Consider the following 23,798-nt stretch of genomic DNA (forward strand, 5'->3'; position numbering starts at 1 on the left):
TGTCAACGTGTTCGAAATGACCCAACCTTCCACTGAAGTATTTCGCATACTTCAACACTTGAAAATCCCTCTGCGAAAAGAGAGGACCTAATCGCTTATTCCGTGGAATCAAGCAGAAGTACAGCAAAAATCTTATTTAATTTCGTTGCATTGAACCGTGCGGTAAGAAATTTTCGAGTTCGAGTTCGTGTTCGTCTTTCCGCTTCAAAGCGAAGGACAAACTAAGTAAGTGTGCAGCATTGCAGGTGGCATAAGAAATTCCTTGCTAGTGTAGATCGACAAATCCGCAATTCTTTCCATACTCGCATTCGACGGAAACCGAAGCACAGCTGCCCCTTTTCCGGTATACTCGATGAAGAACTGGATCGAATGCACCACAAATTTGCGTGAAAAGAATCCGATTAAAGTGACAAGTAGGAAAAGAAGAAAGGGATAGAAAAAAGGCGTGAGTCACCACACGGTCCAGCAGTAGTGGAACCCGAACCGGTCGAGTGTTTTTTTTTAGAGGTTAAGTTCGAAGTGGTTTGAAACAATGGTGATCCTTATCCGTGGCCTCTCATGAAAATTAACGATAGTTGAATCGTTTCACATAAAGCACAAAGTTTTCTGATGTTAAATATCATCGATCCGGATGTACATCGGGAAACGCCTGCATGACAACCCTTTAACAAGGCCCTCGTACTTCTTTTCCGTAAGGCCAACGCAACGATAGTGTGAACAGTGTTGTCATTGTTCCCGGTTATCCTTCTTGGCAGGTATCGAAGCGGGCTACGTGTCGAAGTGTTCTGCTGCTGACGACACCAACAAACCGCAACAACAATGCACGACAAACGTCGTTCGATGTGCAAACTGTGTATGTGTGTGCGCGCGCGAGTTTAATAAGAGAAAGACGACAAAGAACGAAGGTTTGGTAGAGTGTGGTGTGAAGGCGCGGTTGTTGTCGATCATCAAGAGGGTGACCATTTGTTTGATCAAGCAAGTTACGGCAGATGTTATAGAGTTACACGTATATTTTGCAAAATCTTTAGTAGGTCAGCTGCAGGTCTTTCGGGCGAGGCTACCACTGGAGCTTAAGAGTTAGAGATGATGCGTTCCCATGGTGTAATCCGTTAGTTACCATAGTATCGCGAGACTGCCAGATTTGCACACACGAAAGTAGACAAAACGAACGCCTAGCAATACGCGGCTTGCTTGATAAAGATAGGGGTTTAGTCAACGGGTATCAACCGAGTTGTGAGGCTGTGTTCTCATTAAGATTAGCATTATCTCATTACCCTCGGGTGTAGCAGTTACACAATTCAATGAAAACGTGCGCGAGAATGTGGTGTTAGTTGTGGGTTGCTTGTTTAGATTTAACGGCAGTAGCAGCATCTGCAGCCACAGCAGTTTGTTTATTTACGGTATCTCATTGTCATTGGAAGGGAATGTGAAAATTCCATTTCAGCTTCTGAATACTTGCGTCGATTGTCTGCCTGATTTTCATGTGTTTATTTTTCGGTTGTTGTAGCAGCAGATTCCCACGTTCCGTGTTCTTCCCGTGTTCCACGCAAAAGTAAGGAAAAAGTTCCAACAGGAGTGGTGCAAAAAAAAGCTTAGCTTTTGGTGAAAATTATCCGTTCCTCGAGCTCTGACCGTCGTGTCCAGCAAGGTGCAAAATGTTGATCAAAGAATTGTAAGTATGAGACACATAAACGTGTGTGCCACGCTGGTTCATTGTAGATTAGTCATCTTATGAAACTTCATCTATTATTGTTATTTTTCATAGAAAATCATCAATTTGACAAATTTATAAGATGTTCTATCAATCATCTACTCCACTGCCATAAAATAGGCCAACATAGTCACAATTTAATCAATCATTATTGCGGTCAAAAAGTGGTTTAATCGGAAGAAAAGGCAATCAAAATGTTTCCATAGTAGCGTACCACACATCCATACACTCCCATCAGCGGGAAAGGATGAAATGCGTGGGAGGTGGGTCGAAAGAAAAACGGTGGGCAAAAATTGATTTTTCGCCGCCAATAATTTTTGACACATGGTTTTACTTTGAGCGGGAGAGAATGAGGGAAACCCGTGAGGTGAGAGCAGCAACGTTTGAAAAGTGAGAGAACTGCTGTGAGCAGCTCATCAAGTGAGTACATTATTCTCACTGCTGAGCTAGACGATGTATACTGAACATTTGAGAAAGAATAAAATGTATAGATTTTACATAATTTTTTTTAACCTTTATCGCCAACTGTTTGAAAACATATCCTTTTGTTAAATAGATTTTATGCTTAATTGAGGTGTGCTTGAAAATGTGTGAAAAAATATTATAAATATTTGATTTGCGTTATACTACAAATTATCTATCATGGTCTTGTTCAACATTGAGGAAAGAAGGTGTGGGCACTATTTGAGTTGTGTTGCAATTCATTAAGTGAAGTGTTATTGAAATTTGTGTAAAAAATAAACCTTCTTAAGCAATTGTGTCGTTCATAACCGGTGCTAACATATGCCTAGTATTGTTATCAGAGCGATAGCGAAACGCAACCGCAAGCGTAGTTGGGTTTTATGATATTTTCCCCTTCACTGCCCGATGAAAATGTCCCAATATGTGGGTACATCGCTTCGTGGCCAACACCGAAACACATTTTCTTTTCGTCGATCGATCGTCACACCGCCATCCATCCTGCTCCCTGAGTGCGTCAACGATCGAAAATTGATCATAGTAAGAAAAAGACCGATTCTCACGCCAATAGGCTGGGGCCACTAAACAACACTAACTACCTTCTCCTACTGAATCCCCTTGCGCTTGTGGTGAATGTTTCGCGGCAATTAATTATTTAGCCGCAGTTGCAATCTTCAATCAGTGTGCAATTTTCATGCTTATTTCTCATTTGCGATTACTCGTGCTTATTAAACGAACTACAATTAGCATTTATTTCTAGGTCGCTGGGTGAATCACTGTTGAACTGTGATAAGATTACTGTTGGGTCCTGTTTTTCTTTACAAAAAGGGAATAACACGTTACGATCAACTGTTCCTTTTTGTTTATCCATTTTAAGACGAATATAGTTTTTGCACATAAGCGCTCTAATAGAACCGATCAATTTTAATTCGCTTGAGGTGATGGTCTTTTATTGAAAAAAAAAACATGTTGCAGCATTGTCATATAGTCTACAAGCGCCATAATTGACATTAATTAGCGAAACGAATAATGGAAACTCAAATAATCTATCCCATTTCAAGATTCCATCGGACACGTTCATACTAAAGAATCATCGCTGGTCGATGTCAAGGTTTTTCCAAACGCAATTTTCGCCATCGATAATAATTCCGGGTATCGGATGCGTTTCCCCCGGTCCACTACGACGTTCGTTGTGTCGAAATTGATTTTGGTGTTCTTTGCCACGTGAAACTATTGCCAAACCAATCAGCATCCATTGTAGCAACACATCCGGCTGAAGAAAAAAACCAACCAAATAAACATGCAGTATTGGCAGCGAAGCAAAAATGCTCCCTAATTTTAACCTGGAGGAAGCGCTTCAGCAGCTCGGCTGACCCGTGGAAGAGCATTTTAAATTAAATTTAAATAATATCCTCAATAATGGAAACCGCTTATGAGCGCTATTTTATTTGACATCTTAAACTGCAGGCTTATAAACGTGATGTTTGTAACTAGAAAAAGAAAAATGGCATTAATGCGAGAGCCACTGTTTATGTTAATTATGAATTGTATGGATTCTTTATTAAATCTTAGCGGTTAGATGAAGATTTTGGTTAGAATAACAAAATTATTATGCATGGTGGGTTTGGAGTTTGATAAACATTTAATAAACACTCTTTGCCAGTGGACGGCAAAGTACGCGGCGATAACTTTGTTGAAGTTTTGCTACACATTGTAGCTATATTTGGACTTTATTGCTGGTTCGTGTAAATAGCGGAATAAATTTTACACATTGTTGATATTTGAATACTTGAGAAGTTCTGATTCTTTTCCGAAATCCGTTGGCGATCGGCTGTCGCCAATGACGGTGGTAAGATCGGAAAATAAATGTGGAGTACATTTTTAAATATAATATCCATATACGTTTATTGAACTTTCAAACACATAATGTAAGTGTGTGATATTTATGATATTTATTTCTTTGTTTCGAGACATTTATTATGTTTAGCTAGCAATGAATATAAATATCATATTTGAAATTTTAATTATCAAACGTGCAGTTTTATGTTTCTTGCATTGAATGAATGACCATTCTTTCCATTGTTACACTATCACAGGTATACACAGGTTTGAAAAGAATGTTTAAACGTTTCGAAACAATTGCCGATAGCTTTGACTTATTTGCCCTTTCGTAAATAGTATGTCCTGGTCGGTCAGTCAGTGGTGATTCCAACCACGCCACCATATACGATCAACCCGACAACAAATGGCACACATTTGGTCAACCGCACCAATAAAAACATGCGGCAGACAGGCTTATCAGGAAATAGAGAAGGTACTGTAATAATTCGGTTTTGTCCTCCATCATCTACGTGGCGTGGTTTATTTTGCGATAACACCATCCATATTGTTAACATTGTGACACAAGGCTGTGGGCTGGTGCGAAAGCATTTATCGGCACCGGCTAATGTACTACACACACACACACACACAACACCGTACGACGGCGTGGCTGATAAGTTCGAGTTGGATTTAGTGATTAATTTATCGGTTGGAGAAGGTCTAGGGTTTCGTTATGAAAGGTGCAAGTTTCTCACGTTGAAAAAGGTGTGACGAGCACACATTTTGAACGAACTATTTGCTACACACTATAGCTAGTGTAGATATTTTGTATTGTAAACAACAAAAAATACAACATATCAAATGGCCGGAAATTGTTCTCTTCACCTTTAATCGAGACCGTAAAACCCACAAGATAGAATTGGAATTCTGCAATGCAATCGTGTAATAATAACTCTAATAGAGGTGTTTTATATCTTCGGCAAAAGCTGTAAAATTATATTGCTGATATTATTTTCCTTTTTCTTTTTAGTTTTACGAGTTATTACGTGACTTTTTTTTACTTCGTTGCTCAATGGACTGGCATTAATGACGAGAGCCAGAAGAAATTCGATCCACAATATTCGACGTATAATGTGTAACACGGTATCATGATACTGTGAGATCGTCCAAATTTAGCTAATTGTAATATGTAAACTTACACGTCCCCAATCAAATGGAAATTAAGCACTAAGAATCCAAACGGACCAAGCAAATAATCTACAAATGCTGTTTGTTCTTCGTAGTCGAAAGTAAATCAGATATTGCACAGGAGCGTAAATATTTCGGCATTTGTTTAAACATTTGTTCGCATGCCTTTGTGATAGATGGTTTAGAAAGAGGAAGTGGAAACTCTTATTATGATAAGCCTATCTGTTTCGCGTTATCATTCACACAGGTGAGATGGCCTTGAGTTAAGAATCGAAAGTTCTCAGAAGCTACCGCAACTATCAAATTCCAATGATCAATGTTTCGATGTGTTAATTTACATTTGCGTTGCTTTGCCATCTTGTAAAGCAGCTTCACAATTAGTCACGAACACTGTAAAGATTAGCGCCTTGTATGACAACGCTCCAAACAGCACCGGTGCTCATGAAACTTCCGGCCATTTATGCAATTATAAGCACCTTCAAAATAGTGATAGGAGTCATTGAGCCGCTGACGCGGTAGAAAACTTGATTTGAATGATACTGAAACTTTGACTTATGACCGACTGGTGCTGGAATATCTCTTCTATAAAATCGCACATTTTTAGCTACGTTCCGAACAGGCACGATCGATTAATCTTGCTGCCTATTGCTACTGCGAAGGTTAATTGAGCTCCCAGCTCGGGTTTATTTACATGCATGAGTCGAACTGTGTCTGTGTGGTTGCGTATAATGTTGCACTAATCGCCGGTTTTCGTCTTAGCTTCGTTTCGACTCATGAGCAACATACCTCTGACCCCTACACTCAATTAATTATTCAATTGAAGGTAACAACTTTTTTTTTGCTATATTTCAGTCGGGTGAATATTTTGGAAGTGATTTCTACTGCTTGTTATTTAGATTCTTTTGGAAATTTTGTATTCGGAAGTTTGTGGCTTTTTTGTGGAATAATCTTTTTGTAGAATACCTACTCTATCGCTTGGCTTACTCTAGGCAAAGTAGAAAGTAAATAAAAAAATATTATTAAATTTTGCTGCAAAAGCAAAAGTAATTTATTAGGCTTTATTTGTGCGTACACTTGACAACACATGGTTTGGGAGGTCACTGTCATGTAGTGGTCAATGTCAATCCGAACCAAATGGTCGAAAATACAATTATCTTATACCCCTTGGTATGGTTTTGTTGTAAGACGGGAAAACCTTTACCTTGTAACAACTCTTTTTCCTCTCGTTACTTTTTTCGAGTACACTTCTCTTCACTCTTCGGAACGTGGCTTACCGAAGATGAATGAGGTGGGTTGCTGAACGAATAAAAAACCGTTTAGAGATTATATAAAACATTGTTGAAAGGCTTGAGCTGTACAAAAAGTGCCTTCAAATTCGTTGCTGCGAGACCGGAGGAGTAATAATTCGCGCTAGCTTAATGACAACCACTTTCGAGGATAACGCTTCTGTCCATGAACGCATTGACGACATGTTGGCGCAGTGTTTTGCGATTTGTGGTGTTGTGGAGAAAACTTAAAAGCACATTTGTATGGCATCGTCGGGTCGGGTGCTGCTGGGCGGTGGGGGGCATTAACACACATTGCCCACGCCACAATGTTGGTGTGCCCGTGAGGACAACACGATTTCAAACGTCATAAAACGAAATTCGTACGATTTTGCTTGTGAACCATCGTCAGCGGGACGTTTATACGGCATACGTGCTCTTGTTTTGCTGTGCACGCATTTACTATTTGTTTCTAACATTATGATTCAATTCATCGAACTTTGAAACGGCCACGAATGCACGTTCACACTGTAATGATAATAGTTTTCATGTTGTGCGATAGCGTAGAAAAAAAACGCTCCACAATGAACCAATTAAGGGCAATCCACTGTTGCGGGGGATTGGTTCTCACCAAACCAAACTCATCAAGATCGAAAATGTATTCTAATTTTCAAGATCACTTTTGCCGATACATTTATAAATGATTACGAATGGTGTTTAATTCACTTTTATGCAAATTATGAATTATGAGCAGGCCAAACACTACGTTTTTTTATCAATAATAGTTGTTTGAAAATTATTTAAAAAATTCGTTTAATATCAAGGTTTGATTTTTTTTAGCTCACATACCGGGGAATGGTGGCTTTCGGAAAACGGTCATTCTATGCCCATGTATGTAATGTTACGCAACACACTGTTCGATAAGAGTATGGATATTGATAACACGAAATCATAAACCCCCAAAAAAATATCATACGTACATACCTTTCCATTAGTACATACACAAACGCGCACCGCCAGCGTATTATTACTATCGATTTGAGGCACCACGTGAGGTGATGATGATGATTCAGTTTTATTTTATTTTTTTATTTTTCTGCTCTTGTCCTTACACCCTTAGCCGCTCGGCTGGTTGGTTTTATTTCCCAAAAAGAAACCCCTTTTTGCCGAAGAATGTTATCTTTTTCTCTTCCTAGAGCTTTGCCTGAATGACTTTTCGGTTTTTTCGCTTGATTGCACCGATGCCGGCACCCGCTAGAGGAAGGGCAACTGTTTTGTTCCAACATGCCGTACCGATAATCGCAAATTCATTGTCACCACTGAAGAAGGGCACACCTTTGCCTTCATTTGGTATCTTTTATTCGTGGGGAATATTCTACTTACGTAGAGACTTACTTTAAAAAGAGCTAGTTTTGTACCATTAGCATGTTTTCCACTGGTTATAATCATAATAAATTGTTTTTTATAACAATTAAATGAGGCGGTAAAATAGCAACAATTAATTATTAATTAACAATTAATTAATCGAGACAATTTGTAATGTATAATTATTTCTAATTTTAATTCTAATTCTATATTTTCTTAACCGCCGTTGCTGCGAGCACGTGTTGTGATGGTTTTATATGTTGACACGATTTACACGAGCAGGTGTCATGCTCGCTGCATCTCACCACACACACACACGCACACACTCTTGTATTCTTTCATGGTGAGAAATGGTTTTTTCACGTGCTTTATCTCACGCTCGTGACTCACTCTCTCGCAACAGTGATGAGTTTTGTGTGGCAGGAAACGGAAAAGCTCCTTTGGTTCTATTATTTCCTAGTGTAGCCTGCTGCCATTTCACAACACAAGACACTTCGCCACCAACGACGTCACTGTTTTGAGAGGCAAAGAGTGCGTATGCATGCCACTCCGAGAGTTGTAGGCGTTATGTAATTGGTGTTTTGTTGTTGATTTTATTATAGCTGATCAATTTCATGGCTGCTCAAGATTTGGTTCTGATACCGGTCGCTGAGACGAATCTACAGATGTGGATATTATGATGTAATTTATTGATTATTTCTTTACCATAAAGTTATTAATTGAGGAGAAAAAAGGAAGTACATATAACATAATAGCTGGATTAGGAATACGAATTACAACCATTACTATTTGCTAATCGTTTTTCCCTCTTTTTTTTCAATCTCATTCCAGTCGAGTTACGCTACCACTGACGGTGGAGGAGGTAAGAACCAACCACTTATTTCGGTTGATTAACATTAAAGCACATCCAACTGGGTTCACCTATCATCCAGATCGGGATCGGGAAACGTACCACAAACCTAATCATATTTAAAACCACTGTCATGAGAAACCAAAACTTCTTACAGTAGTAGCTACAGAAAAGTTTCTTTACCTTCCTCTCGCCGCACACGTTCGTGTTTCTGGCCCGTTCCCGTTCTGCATTCGAAATCCATACCATTTACTTTGCTCTGTTAGTCGTAGGTATTTTTTCCATCCTGTTGCGAAACAGAGAAAGGACGAACGAGCTAGGACGAAGGGAAATGGATGCTTTTTCTATGTTTATTCCACGATGAGCTCTGGTGGGTATGCTGATGACATGTGGCCATTTAATCTTTCGTCTGCCTGTCTCCCACGTGGTGCCATTTCTTTGCAGCGTGGAACAAGATATTCCACCGGCACAAGCGTGGGTTTTAGGTTTTTGCCATTCGCAGGAGGCGTTCTTTCTCGCTTTCAGTGCACACATTTTGAGCAAATTATGATGCCCATGAACACGGCGCACCGTTGGCCCGGGATGGTTTCAATCACATGTTTCGGGCGGTTGAAAGTTTGTTGAAACATTAATGATTAATTATGTTTCTGTGTGTTTTATGTTTCAACTGTGCAGGACTTTGCTTCTTTGTTCGGTTACTTGTAATTTGCGCAATCGAAACGAACAACACGGTGGTGCATGTGAAAAACGGCGCCCGTCCACACGGCAGGGACCGGATTTAAGTCCCATCCGGACCGTCTCCCCGTAGCATGGACTGACTATCCTGCTACGTGGTAAAATAAGTCTTGATACGGCCAGGCATCCGTATCCGGCAGCGTTCTAACCGATCAAAAAAAAAAAAAAAAAACGAACAACATACGGTGCAACTTTTGGAAAGTTTTAACCTACACTTTTCGTACTAAAACGAAATGGTTACTTGGAAAAAATGTTATCCATATTTTCTTTTTCATCCCCTGCAATCAACCGCTCATTATTATTTGATCCTTTCAAAATGCTCCACAGCACCTCGTCTGGATGAGCTGGAATTGAATACAAAACTGGGCTTTTGAATATCAGAATGGCAACAGTAAATCTGAGCGTACGCAGTACATAAAAAAGCATATACGTTTTTCGTAAATTTCAAATTTCACCGTAGGATCTATTCCTCCATGTTGCCTCCACTAAAATCGTTCGAGCATGGAGTGCAGAGACGGCATTAAAGTCTTAATCCTTGGAAACTATTGCGATTCATGGGAGGAAAATTCACATACCTATGCATCTGCGAAAGTTCCCACAGTGGGTTTACATTGTTTGATTTTTTTTCGTTTAAAGGATATTTTTTATCTTGCCTTGATGTAATTGGAGAATATAATAAAATTTGTTTAAATGTATTGGATTATTATTTATTGCACAAATTGTTAATCACACGGGCTGTACAACGAAAAACTAGATATAATAATAATCCATTAAACTATAAACTATAGTAAACTTAAGGAGACAAATTAGTCACCAGGAAAAACCAGCAAAGAGAAAACAAAAACAATGATGAAGAGAATAATGAAGATGCAGAGAACATAGAAAGGAAAAATTAGGAAAAAGTAAACATCAGTAAAGAACAAAAACAATGGTCAAAATGGTCAGAAAAAGCAATGAATTGCCAGAAACAAGCTAAGATCGGATCGTTTGCTGCTTTTAAGAAGGGATCGAGACAGAACATAAAGAGGAATAAGAGAGAGGAAGGAGGGATGACGTGCCGGTAACTCCTAGAAGCAAGCCGCAGGAAAATACTGCTTGAACCAAGGATCGTCTAGATTCTAGTGAACGAAGCTCCAAAATTTGGCAACGTGTAAAGTAGGATGGTAAATTAGCATTGGAGCAACCAAGAAGGCGCCTAATTGCAATGCTTGTAAAGAGTTTTTGCACCCTCTTAATTCGGGCAAGTCAAGGCAATGTCTGAAGGTCTGAATACAACGCTGGCATACAGTGTCCTAAATAAAAGAGGATCATACAACTCAGTGGGATAAGCGTTTAATAATTCCAAGGGGCTGGGGCTAGGGGCGGCCTGGTGGTGTATATGATAAACGGCGCCAATTTCAGACGATAAGATCAGCTATCAAACTCCATTCATAACCGTCCACTTGTAGCAAGTACTGACTTTTCAAATACTTGGTAAAAATAAGTCAAGTAAGCCAGAAATGACCAGCATGACCTTAGAAGTGGTGAAGCCAAGAAGAAAGAGAGTTGAGCTCAGTTGACCAAATTCGAGGTGAGGACGTCAAAGAGAAGTTTCGAGTCAAGTGTCATTTTAAGATCGCGAACTGAACGGATTCGACCATTTTGCCATCCATCGATCGTGAAATTGTAGCCCAAAGCATTTGTAAATATGAAGGTGGGGAAAATTGGAGAAACAGCCGTAGGAAAGAGACTTATCGGATAGTTGCAAACAGGAGCAGTGGAACTATGAAGGAGGAAGAAAATTGTGAGATCAGTTTGCAAAAAACAGATGACTATCAATGGGAAGGATAAAAAAGACATCATTGACAAATAAGAGGAAAAAGATCGAACTTAAAACGCTGCCCTTGGGCAGCACAGGAACACGAAAAGTTTGGAGATGTCAATGAGTTAACGTTAACACTGCATGTGTGTCCTGATAAATAAGGGATAAATCATGAAATTATGTCGGAATCCCTAATTCATTTGATTTAGCTAAAAGAAGAGCATCTCCAAGGCAGTCAAAAGCGATGTGGAAATTTGTGTAAATCGCGTCCTCCTGAGCACAGAATTGCATTTGAAGTTCGACGTGAATGCGAGTGAAATTTTCCAATTGTGTATGCATTTGTTTTAATACGAATCTTGGCATCATCCATCCCATACACAAGAGCAGTTAAAGCTATGCAAGTATAGGGGTCTTACGGTTCTTGATACCGCCCACAAGATATATTACCTGATCATATGAACCAAGGAAGCATGATAAGTCCAAATTGAGATTAAGTAATAAGATCCGCGTTGAGATGAAGTAATGACGATAATTATCATGATCATTTCGAAGGATTCCGATAAATTCCGAAGTATTTGCTCTACTTCAGATAAAGGATCCTATGGTTTTAATCCGTTAAGCGGACTATTATGTAAAATATTATAATATTAAAGCGACAGAATTGGTGTAAATGTCTCCACTGTGTGTTACAAGTACTATGTACTAGAAGTTTTATCGTTTAGAGTCAACGAAATTTGGTTCTTCGCTTCTGTCGAAACTCCGAAATCACAGCATATCACTGACGCAGGTATACAAAGGTAATCATGTTCTGAGAAATCCTCGTATGAAACGTAGGGAATAGAACCGACTCGTAATAATTCTTTCCTTCTTCCCACATTTTGAAACAATTTTCCTTTTCGAGTGCGGCAAACAGTAACAAAATCTCTCCGATTGTAATCAAACTCCCTCGTGAATCTAACGTGAAGACAGAAGGAACCCACCCATCTCCAACCCAAGCTAGGAAGGAGGATGATGACGATTTCCCATTGAATTGAATGTTGTACTGATCCTTCAGTGACTGGTGCAGCAATGTTTAGGATCCGGTCGGAATCAACGTTTGTCTATGGGGGAAAGAATCCGCGAAAATGAAAGCATGAAAGCACCATGAAATATTCAAGCCATGTTTCCGCTTCTGCTTGCTGCATGGAAGAGCATCATTGAAGCAAAAACGGATGGTTCAGTCGTGCAAAAGGCGAACCAGAAGAATCATAATAAAACAACGTACCCAGCAATAATATTTCATCCGCAAGTCAAACAAACAAACCCCAAAACGGACCCAATAAAGACGTGTTTTACTGAGCCCGGTACGAATGTCTTGCAATGTCCCGAAGGGAGCGAAGGATCGTAGAGGCTTATCTTTATCCAGCGGCGGTACAGCACGCCTAAGAAATCGGCACTGTTGCGGTAAAAAAAGGTTGTCGTGGTTGAAGTGATTTCGTCTTTTTTTCTTTTACTTCCGAACGAAAGGAACATATTAGGTAGTGGATCATTTTCCGAATGCTTCCATTTTGATGTTCTCTACCCTTCATTCGAGTGCAAACAGTATACGTTTTAGTTCTTTTAATAGTAACACCTTTCATGGCGATTTTTGTTCTTTGTGGATTATCTTCTCGTTAGTTAATGTTAAACAAAAATCAAAACCATCCAATCCCTATCGTTTTGCGAGGGTTTTCTCGTCAACTAATTCGCTTTCTTACTGCTGATAGCTTGGGTAAGGTGCGAAAGTAAAACAAATCAATAATACACCACATTTTCTTTTTTTTTCCATACGAAACCAGTCTGAATGTGTTTGTGAGAGTATGTGTTTATTTTTCTTTTTCGTTCTGATACATATATTCCTGTGTTCGTTATTTTTCTTTCCAACTTCCAAACCTCACATTTCTCACTCACCGATACATTTTCGTTGCTTGCAAATGAAAGTTTGCTAACGTTTGTATGCGCTACGTTGAAATGTATGACCACCACGTGGATCATTGGTTGCTTGGAAGGAATGAGCCTGCCGGCATGGGAATAACGTTTTTATTGACTCGGTCATGGGCACCGGAATCGCTAAAGGGAATTGTCGTGATTGAACACGTCGTCATCGTCGTCCTGGTAGCTGTGCTGATTCGACACTTACAAACACTTATGAATGCTTTCATGTTCCGTGATGGTGGTGGTGGGAAAGTAGGTCCTTTCGGTGGGGTAAACGATCTCTAAGATCGTTAGTGTTTGGTGTAGTACATAATTAACTTTTTTTTCCCCATTTTTTCTACTCTTGCATTATATCCTCCTATCTCCCCAATGTATCTGGATCCTGAATAAAACGTCATGCAAGATGGTAGTTCTTAAATGAAAGTAGTTATTTTTAGCTTGATTAACACACTGGCATAAGTATTGTGCAAGCATATCGGTGCGAAGGAACAGACTCAGTGCGAACGTATAGTTAAAAGCCTTGGAGTTGATAACGTTGCTTGCTAATTATAACATTTTTCGTGAAAGAATGGAACTTTTCGTATAAAGTACGTTTATAAGTGCGTAAATAATTATCATATCTTTTTGTATGTTTGTAATTTATTCATTATACTTTTCACTTTGTCATATTATTTTGTGATTTAAAACACTGTAATAAGACATAAATTCTTATATATACTCACAAAATTAGAAAATTCCTTCCCAAGGCTATTGAAACCGGAAACAGGATATTGGATTTGGAGAGTAATATATTGTTACAGGACCGAATGGGAGAAAACAACAACATACGAAAGGCTACACTTGGCGCCAATCTTCTCCAATATCCAATTTAAAATGAGATGAATTGACGTATACCGCCAGCTTTGTATGCATGGAATATAGGAACTAGATGATGATGTTACTGTTTCCAGATTCTTTGTAATATCGGACATACTTTCAACGCGTCCGGACAGTTACCTCAAGCTGTTTATAATTTAAATAGTTTTCAACTATTAATTTCAAATTTTATACGTCTCTTTGATTCAACAACTTGATAATTTAAATAACAATTTGAACGATGTTACAATGTGCAAAACGGTAAAAATCTCTTTGCCAGCTTGACGCCTTTGATTACTATAAAGTAAAGAAAGTTATGAAGCATGAAAGCACAACCCCGGTAAGGTTGAAGTTTAATAATTATAGGATCTCGTACGCTCGTGTTCCATTTGCAGCATACACTAACTCCAGGCATGAGACAAGCAAAAGAGGAGAACCCGTTTTCACCACGGGAAGCTGTAAACGAGTTTCACTACAGCAGCATCAATGGGCCAACTAGTGTCACTAACAGAGAGTTTCCTTTTTTGCCGGGCTACAGTTCCGTAATCTGGCAGTGGCAGTGACAATGTGGGGTATAAAGGCAAGCGCTTCCAAAAAGTTATGTACTACACATTGCCGTGTAAAACTGATAGATGGAGTTTTTAATTGTTCTACCAGATATGCACAGGAAAAGGTGATCAATCTTTTGCTGTTTTGCGTAGCAGTAGTAGTAGTAAGGTTCTCTCGTCTATAGGTCTTAATTTGCGTAGCTAATAATGCAACATAGTGGCCTTTTTTACTGACGTATAGTAAGTAGTATGGCTGGAGTAAGTTGGATCATCAAGTTGAATAGTGGTTGTAATGTTGCATTATAAGTTAACTAACTAAATATGAAGAAAAAAAGAGTTTCTTTGAAATTGGAGCTTACTATACAATTATTCGTTTAGACCTTGGCGTAAATTGGTGGAAGCATGTTTATGAAGTCGTTTCATTTCGTGCTTAATGCTGCAAAATCCAAACACCAAAAACACATAAACGTCCATTAAGTAGAGAGGGTTAAGTACAACCATCGCAAATCTCTTCTTTTTTTGTTGCTGGCATGTGAATCTTTATGATGCCCCTGTCCGTCTCTAGACCTTTAGCCTACGTCAATGTTTTATGGTTCACCCCTTATGATCCACTCTCAGTGCAATCGGTTTTTAATGGGATCCGTTTGGTTGGTGGGTGGAGGGTGATGTTTTGCACAGTTCATTTGATAATTGTTCATAAATCATGCTTTTCATGATGATACTAGGCATAACCGATCGGGAAAAAAGAACATCCTTTCCTGAATGGCATGATTTATATAAGAAGTGATAAGAAGAAAATCAAATAGATTTATTACTTCCACTCCCATCGAGGAGATAAAAAAACCGGGGGATGATTCTTTTTGTGGTTTTAAAGCTATCGAAGTTCTGTAACGATCTCTATGATTGATGGACAATGGGTAAAAGAATTGGATTGAATTCCAGCATCTATATTTTAATTTTTGATTGTTTTTTCCCCCTTTTCTTTTCTTCCTAACAGTACCAAGTAGCACAGCTGTACTGCGTGGCGGAAGTGTCTAAAAATGAAACCGGTGGTGGGGAAGGTATTGAGGTGCTGAAAAATGAGCCTTTCGACAACTATCCACTGCTTGGTAAGTAGGTACACAGCCTCAACGCTTTGTAAACTATTACCCTCACTATATATGTACGCATTGAATCGATAATGGTTTGTACTTATCATCTCCATATACATTTTCATGCTTCCACATCACATCGTTCTCGTCCGTTTTCAGGTGGAAAGTACAATTCCGGTCAGTATACGTACAAAATCTATCATTTGGCCTCCAAGGTCCCGGCCTTTATCCGGCTGCTTGCACCGAAGGGATCGCTAGAAGTGCACGAGGAAGCCTGGAATGCATATCCGTACTGCCGGACAGTCATAACCGTAAGTCAACCGTAGGCCAACAAATGAAACCCGAATTGTGCAAGAAGAAGAAAAGGACTCTCTCTCACGACCTGGTTTAGCATCGATCTCGGTCGATAAAGCATTAGACCTTGGTGTAGAAGTGTCCTGTTATGGATGAAGAAAAAAAGTCGTCCCCGTAAACACGTCGGTGTCCCGGTAACGAAAACGAATCGAGATGAATCGAACCACACATTATAGTGAGAACGAACGAAAACGTTTTAAATAACTTGAATATGAAAGTTGCTGCTGCACAAACGGTGGTTATCATCATCGAATTCTCTTCTCTATCATTCGAATTCCAAACATCCGAGCCATCGGAGCAGTGGAAAATTTGATGATGATGATGACGCAGGTTTTAGTCCCAAAAGGATATAGACTTTGTTCCGGAAATTGACCCCGATGTATGTTTCGATTCGATTTCGACTCCAAACGTATCCGGTGTTGCCCTGTCGATCGTCGTATCGTCGTCGTTGTCCTTCATGCCTTTTTGTTTTTTGTGTTTTTTCGAGAAGGAAATATCAAAATAGTGTGAACCGATTGTAGAGAGAGGAGAAAAAAAGAATCGAAAAGGATAAAGCTTCCAATTAAGTTAGTGCTATTTTTAACACTCACTATTTACCTTCTCATTTCAATGGATTTGGGTAGACTAGCGGATGAGCATGTCATACTCACAACCAATAGGAGAGATTAACATTCTTGTCGTTCGTTCATATAGTTCTACGGTACGTTTTCAAACCGTTTGTTAAATAGTTTAAAATAGTCAGTCTCGAACCGTTAGGCTAAGGATAAATTGAATGTAGCACATTAATGTTTTCTCTCACGAATGATGATTCCAAAACAAAAATCCCTGTAGAATCCCAATTGGATGAAGGAGAAGATGACCATCACGATCGAGACGTACAGTATCGATGGTGACGACGATCTCGAGAACGTAAGTGAAGCGGTTGAAATGGATTTGGTGTGAACTAATGTTATGTTCTTTTTGCTCTCTTTTTTATTTTCAATTTTTATCACCTTCAACTCTCACCCATCTTTCCTGTGGTTCCATTTCACCTATCACATTTCCTACTTTTTAAAATGTGCATCATGGTTTTGTTTTTTTGAATTGTTTTTCGTTTATTACGTTTGATTACATTTTTGCTGTCCCCTGGCATGTGTTCCATGTTTTTATTTCGTTATTTTGTTGGTTGTTTTTTTGTTTGTTATAAAATCTCTTTACATGCTGCTCTCGTAACTGGAATGATACTGCTGCTGTTGGACGAATTTAAATGGATGAACCATATCGTTTTACGTGATTTTTTTTTAAATATCAACCAACTAAACAAACGATCGCATGGCAAATCTGTATGAAAATGTAAAATTAATATCGTTAAACAAACCATTGGCATTTCATGTTTTTTTTGCGTGCTGCAATTCCGGAATACGGAAAACAATCGTATCATACTTTTCATGGCAACTATCCGGGTGTCATTTCATTTCGCTAAAAATATTACTACCGTTCGCCTGCTATTATCCTTGTAATGTACGCTCTGCACATGCTGCTGACGATGGGAAATACATCCTGCTATCCCCATCCCACGCAAATACGCTTACGCCGAATGTATGTTGGATCTTTTGGGTACGATCCGTTCCGATCTCTGACCTCCCCGCGGGCTTTCACGATGGATCGGATTAACCTTTCGTCCTGGACGCAATGTAAATGTTCACTCTCATGCACAACCACATTCCCGTTTATATCTGCCCACGATGGAAAACGCTTCGCGCGCCTACCTGCAAAAAAAAACATCGAACACCAATATACGCCTTTGCTCCGGTCACCTACCCTATACCACGTGGTGTGTTTCCCACACACCGGCGCACACATACACGATCGTGCTATGCTACGCGTGCGAAACACATGTCCTACGCAAAAAAACCATCGTCTCCGCTACCACCACCACCACCACCACCTTCTGCTGGCATTGTCACACCAAACATCATCACCAACTCTGCATTTACACGTGGGCTACCGGCTTCAGAATCCTGGCTACATGAAGGATAATTTTATCATCTGTATCGAATCATTACACGTCGCCGATGCCGGCGATCAGCCTAATGTGAGTGTTGTCCGTACGCTTCGTTTGCACAGTAGTAAACCACTTTATCGTAAGGATATGTGAATTTAGTGATACCACACTTTGTTCCTGGCCATCTATAGACACACAGCGTAAATTGAATTACATTAGGTTTTAATATTAACATTAGGGGCGGCCCGATGGTGCATGTGATAAACGGCGCCAGTCCACACGGCCGGACCGGGTTCAAATCCCATCCGGACCGTCCCCCCGTAGCAAGGACTGACTATCCGGCTACGTGGTAAAAATAAGTCTAGTAAGCCATAAATGGCCGGCGTGACCTGTAAGGTCGTTAAAGCCAAGAAGAGAGAGAGAGAGGTTTTAATATGTTCTCTTGAACGTTGCGTTTTATTATGGGTGGAGTTAGAAATGTAATTGAAAAAAATTGCCTAACATGTAATAACTTATTAGACTTTTTCAATCCACGCAGACGAATTATTTAAAAGACGGCTTCTACGAGGATGGCTGATGGTCAAGTGCCATTTCAGAATTTTATTTAGAATTTGTTCGAAGTTGCGGTCACCTGTGGTTTAGCATTATACTTTAGGAACACTACAGTTCCAAGAAATGTGCAACACTATGAATAAGAGTCAACGGTATTAATCGATAGGCTTTAAAAATTAAAATGCAACTTACATTGAATTAGTACATTTAAATTATTAGCTGATTAGTGCAAAAAAGAATTTCACGAACTGTGATGTTTGTTTTAGTGTTTGTTTCTTTAAAAGTATGTTTTTTAAGCTTTATAGCATTTATCCAGCTAATATTCACCGAACGAATATTGAATCAATTAACATTTTGAGTGATTTTTGCTGTTGTGTTTTGTGACTTTAGAATGGTCAGTAATGATGGCTTTGAAGTGAATGTATGTTTCTTAGGCAAGCAAATTAAATATTAAAAACAACAATTTTCGTCTGTGTGTCTTGATGTTAATAAATGCTTCTTTTTCCACAGCTGTTAGTGCTTTTTTGGAAACTAATTGTACTTTTTCTCTCTCTATCTCTCCTGTATACAATACAACACCATGTGTCCATTGCTGACGTATACACGCCACAATCCACCACAACGTGTGTGTGTGTGCTCGCCGTGTGTGTATTTTTTTGTTAAATTAATCGTTCTCTTGCCACACGCAATCAATGTCACCGTTATCTGCGTCCATCCTGCTAACCCAACTGTTCGTACGCGCACGAAACCAAAATCCTTTCTCCTGCTAAAGGCTCACGAGTTGACGCCAGAAAAGCTAAAGCAACGTGACGTAGTCCACATCGACATCGCAAACGATCCCGTCTCGCAGACGGATTACAAAGAGACGGAGGATCCCACGAAGTAAGTGTAGTACTAGTTGCAATACTCTAACCCCCTATTCATGGCTGTGATCGTTCCCGTCTGTTCACCGTAGGTTCAAGTCGAAGAAAACTGGACGTGGCCCGCTTGTCGGACCGGAATGGAGAAAGAGCGTGACGCCAGTAATGACCTGCTACAAGCTGGTCACCTGCGAGTTCAAATGGTTCGGACTGCAATCCAGAATAGAGAACTTCATCCAAAAGTCCGAGCGGAGACTGTTCACCATATTCCACCGGTAGGGAGGAATTTATGTTACCCGATGGGTCACAAACATTTAAAAGCTTCGTGCGCTAACGCAAGTTCATATTTTGTTTACCTCCGTAGGCAAGTGTTCTGCTGGATGGACAGCTGGCATGGGCTAACCATGCAGGATATCCGCGAGCTGGAGGATAAAACCAAAGAGGAGCTGGACAAGCAGCGCCACGTCGGCGAGGTGCGTGGTATGCGTGCCGAAAGTGACTAGATCATCGTCCACTCCGGTCCGATCACCGTCTGCTGTGAGCTGTGAGCTAAAAAGTGGAAGCAAACCGGCATTATTGGTGCAGGTGTGGATGTTTGAAGAGGAACAGAATAGGGTTTTTTGCCATTTACCCCTTCCCCTTTCATTCCGCTTCCAAGCGCCAAGTGGTCGTACCGGTGTAATATGGGTAGGAAGTTGAAGAGTGTTTATTTTTTGCTCGGTTTTCATTATAAGTTTTTTTTTTTTGAGAATTGTTTTTTTTTGTGTTCTTTCTCTCGACCGCAAACCAAGCAAGGAAGAGAGATAGAGACAAGGAGACGAAGAGACGAAGAGAGAGGTAGTGAGGGGAAAGGGAACTAGAAATTATGGTGGTGTTAAATGCAAAAAAGCAAAACTGGGGGGACATCAACAAAACAATGCTAACAGTAAGATGAAAGAGGCAAAACAGAGGACGGTGTGCAGATGGGTGTATGTGTGTAAGTGCAGTAGGAATGCCAGAAAAGAGTCAGAAAAAAATAGTGCAAGACATATTGTAATAGCATAAGCAAAAACAGTAGACAATTACTAAATTCACGCATGTGCAACAGCACGTACCCGCTAGAAGGCAGCAGAACATAACATTCGCAAAAGCAAAACTATACCTAATGTTAACGAATAGAATGCAGAGTAACCGAATAAATTGCAATAAACAAGAAAGGGCTAGTGTTCGCAATCCGTGCAAAAGGAGAAGGCGGAGTAGGAAATGTGATGTATGAAACCATTTAAGGGATAGCCAACAAATCTATCCTATATACCACCACCACCACCACATAGCGGCAAAATCGCAGCGGGTTAAGCAATATACGGCAAGAAAATAAAAAAAAACACCTCCATATGTAGCTCCGATGCAACAGGCAACACGTACCCCAAATACAGACCGAACATACGGAGGCTGTAAACAAACAAACAAACAAACAAACAAAAACAGAACACATGCAGCGTACTGGAATACCTTGGAACATACGATGCAAGACCAGTGTGGGTTCTTACAAACTGCTCCCATCCTCTTCACCGGGCGACAACTTGCGCTAGTGATAAACTTAATAGACAAGGATAACAAACATTGCAAAACGAGCACCACAAAACAAAACAAATAACTGCTATATAGGCACATGGCTGCTACCTTTAAATGCTCCCCAAATTGCGAAGCCTATTTTCCATTTGCGAAGCACGTTAGTAAACGCAACGAGTTGAATGCCATTGGAGAATATGCAGAGTGCAGAGTGAAACAGAGGAAAGGAAATTACGAAATGAAATGAAGAAGAAGAAGAAGAAGAAGAAAAACACAGATGAGCAAGGAAAGGTGAAACGGAAGTTCAATAAAACACCATTTGAAGAAAAACAAAACAAAAAAATCTGAAACATCCGGCTGGGCACAAACGCCGGGAGCGGCGCAAAACTTTTAGCGAAAGAAACAAATATATGCACTTTATTGCATTTTGCAAGCGAAGACAACACTACTCGATGCAAAGCAAAACCACACACCCATGCATACCCAGTTCCCACGGAAGAAGGAAAAAAAAACACACACGATACATATAGTAAGTAGTCGATCGGTCAGAGCAAAAAAAAAACACATTCATTCAAAAAGCACCATGCGTCTCCATAATGCAGCGATTTTTCTGTTCTGTTCGGTTTTTCGCAATCAGTTTCGCAAACAAGCAGTTGTGTGTGTGCATGTTGGAAAAGTACAAAATGCATTACATTTAAATTACCGCTGTGGAACTGTTGGAGGATCCCAACCGACCAAATAAAGCAGAAATTGTGACCGAAAGCACTAGCGCATCTGCTGATCATCATGATCGTATGATCCAGTGCAGTATGGTAGGCAAGAATGTAGGATGACAAAGTAGTAAAAGCTGTGTAAACATGGTTTAGCCGGACGGAAGGTTGTAAGATGATTCGTGCAAGCTTAGTGCAGTAGAGCAGTTGGTTACATAAATGTGTAATAGAAAAATATTGTCAAAAGGTCAAAAAGAATTCCTGCAGCATTTTTGCTACCGGTGCTGCTGATATAGACATTGTGTTTATAACACTCTAGGTACGCTTTACCTTTTTGTCTGTTCACAAATGTAGTTACAGACTGTTTACATGTCAGAAGCAACAAAAAAAAAGTCAACGAAACAAGTCTACGGCCGGGTGGGCTGGTAGTCGTGTGTTGCATCGTGAGGTTGTTAAATTCTCTTTGGCCAAACACAGCCATTCGAATCTACCAACCACGATGCAAACAGGCCACAAAGAAATAGAACAGGCCAAACACATGTCAGAATCAAACACATGTTGTCTCAAAATGAGATAAGAAATGCTGCCATTGTTACAATGTAAGCAAATCATTAATAGTATATTTTAATTATCCGTTAAATCGTTCTTGCTATATATATTTATTTTTTTAGTGTTGTTGAACAGGTAAGTTTGGTTTAGGTTTAATGCGTTTTTAATTGTGTTACACCTTTCAACATTTAGTATTTTGATTTGTAGTCTTCGTTTCCGTACCCGATTTGTAAATTTTCTTTAAGATCTGTTTTGCCGTTTTGAAAAGCAATTTACAAGAGAAATATCTTATTTTTTTGTAAATGCAAATAACGAATACACGTAAAAACCAACAACCGCAGCTTGAACAAATTCTCTTTTCCGGGGGAAAAAACACAAACAATCGGGCAGCTATTAAAGCTTTCAAAAATGGAGTTCGAAGACAATATATAAAGAATGAATAGCATGAATCCACAAATATTCAACTTTGCAACCATTTATAACATGGTCTCGTCAGTAACTGACACTGTAAAGGAGCGAATGGATGCAATACTTTCAGAACTATGTTTAAGCCATCGATGAATGCGATCGAAGTTTAATTAGGTTTAGTGTAAAGTTCCTTATAATATTGCGATACTTTGAGATGCGATTCAACCGGCAAGGATTCGAGTGTTGAATAATATCGTACGCCTTATGTTTGTTTGATTTTTTCTCTCCCTGAAAAGAATAAATTTCTCGTTCTACTTTAAAAAAATGTTCTGTTCACTTTAGCAATCTTTTGCCGGAGCCGTCCTTTCTAAACACGCTATTACAAAATTCGTTGTAACTAATAGATATTTAAACAGTATACTCCTAACCTATCCCCCTCTCGTATGTATCCTAACACACACACACACACACAACACAAATTCACCACAAAAGACTTCAAATAAAAGCTCAAAAGTAGCACTGAAGCATTTAAAAGGTACGGAAAGCTCGGTTTATAGTCTTCTTTCCACGGTATAAAAATGTATCCGTGGATTATTGAAACTACAAAGTATTTACACACTCATGCACTCTCATGTAAACAAATGTAAACGTTCACATTCACAAAATCACAGTACTGTTCAGTAATTGGAAGTTATTTACTCTGGTAAAGTGGTAAAATCCCGCTCCCGCAAAACCACTCTTAAACGAAGATGAATGCCCTTCAAACGAACACAAAGATGAACACAAATGTGAAAATGTATAATCGTTTCAATATTTCAATAGGTAAATCAAATTTACCCTTATAAAGCGAAACGCGAAACGCCAGAAACACGAAACGCGCTACAGTCAACTCTACATTAAATATTTAACGAAAAAAAAATAGGTATGAGATAGCTCGTATATTGTTAAATTCTAGAATCGAATGCATCAGCACAGAAGACAGCAGGTCTAGACGAAACACACAAAAAAACAGAACTAGACGAGGAAAAACGAAAGAAGTAGGGAATAGATTGAGAGAAATTTAAAGCAACAACAATATTAACGAAGAAACACTGATGTTCTTGTTCAGTATGTGTGTAAAATATTTAAAAAGCAACCAAAACCAAACTATTGACGAAAAAAACACAAATAAGATTGAAAAAAAGTGTT

The 23,798-nt window shown here is 39.4% G+C and overlaps 2 protein-coding genes across 6 annotated transcripts in view; both read left to right on the forward strand.

Annotated features, from left to right (window-relative positions):
• LOC125761236 (N-acetylglucosaminyl-phosphatidylinositol de-N-acetylase) overlaps positions 1-23,798 on the forward strand; it is an 86,761-nt gene that overhangs the window by 11,929 nt on the left and 51,034 nt on the right. The window lies entirely within an intron of this gene.
• LOC125761238 (phosphatidylinositol transfer protein alpha isoform) lies at positions 26-23,369 on the forward strand. 5 transcript variants are annotated; one of them, XM_049422178.1, is made up of 9 exons: positions 26-225; positions 1,508-1,672; positions 8,641-8,671; positions 15,549-15,660; positions 15,802-15,953; positions 16,828-16,905; positions 19,305-19,414; positions 19,488-19,667; positions 19,757-23,369. In XM_049422178.1, the coding sequence occupies exons 2-9, from the start codon at positions 1,656-1,658 to the stop codon at positions 19,893-19,895; spliced, it is 819 nt and encodes a 272-aa protein (XP_049278135.1). In that variant the 5' UTR covers positions 26-225; positions 1,508-1,655; the 3' UTR covers positions 19,896-23,369. The 5 variants fall into 5 exon arrangements, with proteins under 5 accessions (XP_049278135.1, XP_049278134.1, XP_049278138.1 ...); XM_049422177.1 differs by lacking the exon at positions 16,828-16,905 and adding an exon at positions 17,993-18,070 and having other exon boundaries at positions 27-225; XM_049422181.1 differs by lacking the exon at positions 16,828-16,905 and adding an exon at positions 17,993-18,070 and having other exon boundaries at positions 27-225; positions 1,511-1,672.

The sequence above is a fragment of the Anopheles funestus genome, chromosome 2RL, assembly GCF_943734845.2.
Source record: "Anopheles funestus chromosome 2RL, idAnoFuneDA-416_04, whole genome shotgun sequence".
NCBI classification, from domain to species: Eukaryota; Metazoa; Arthropoda; class Insecta; order Diptera; family Culicidae; genus Anopheles; species Anopheles funestus.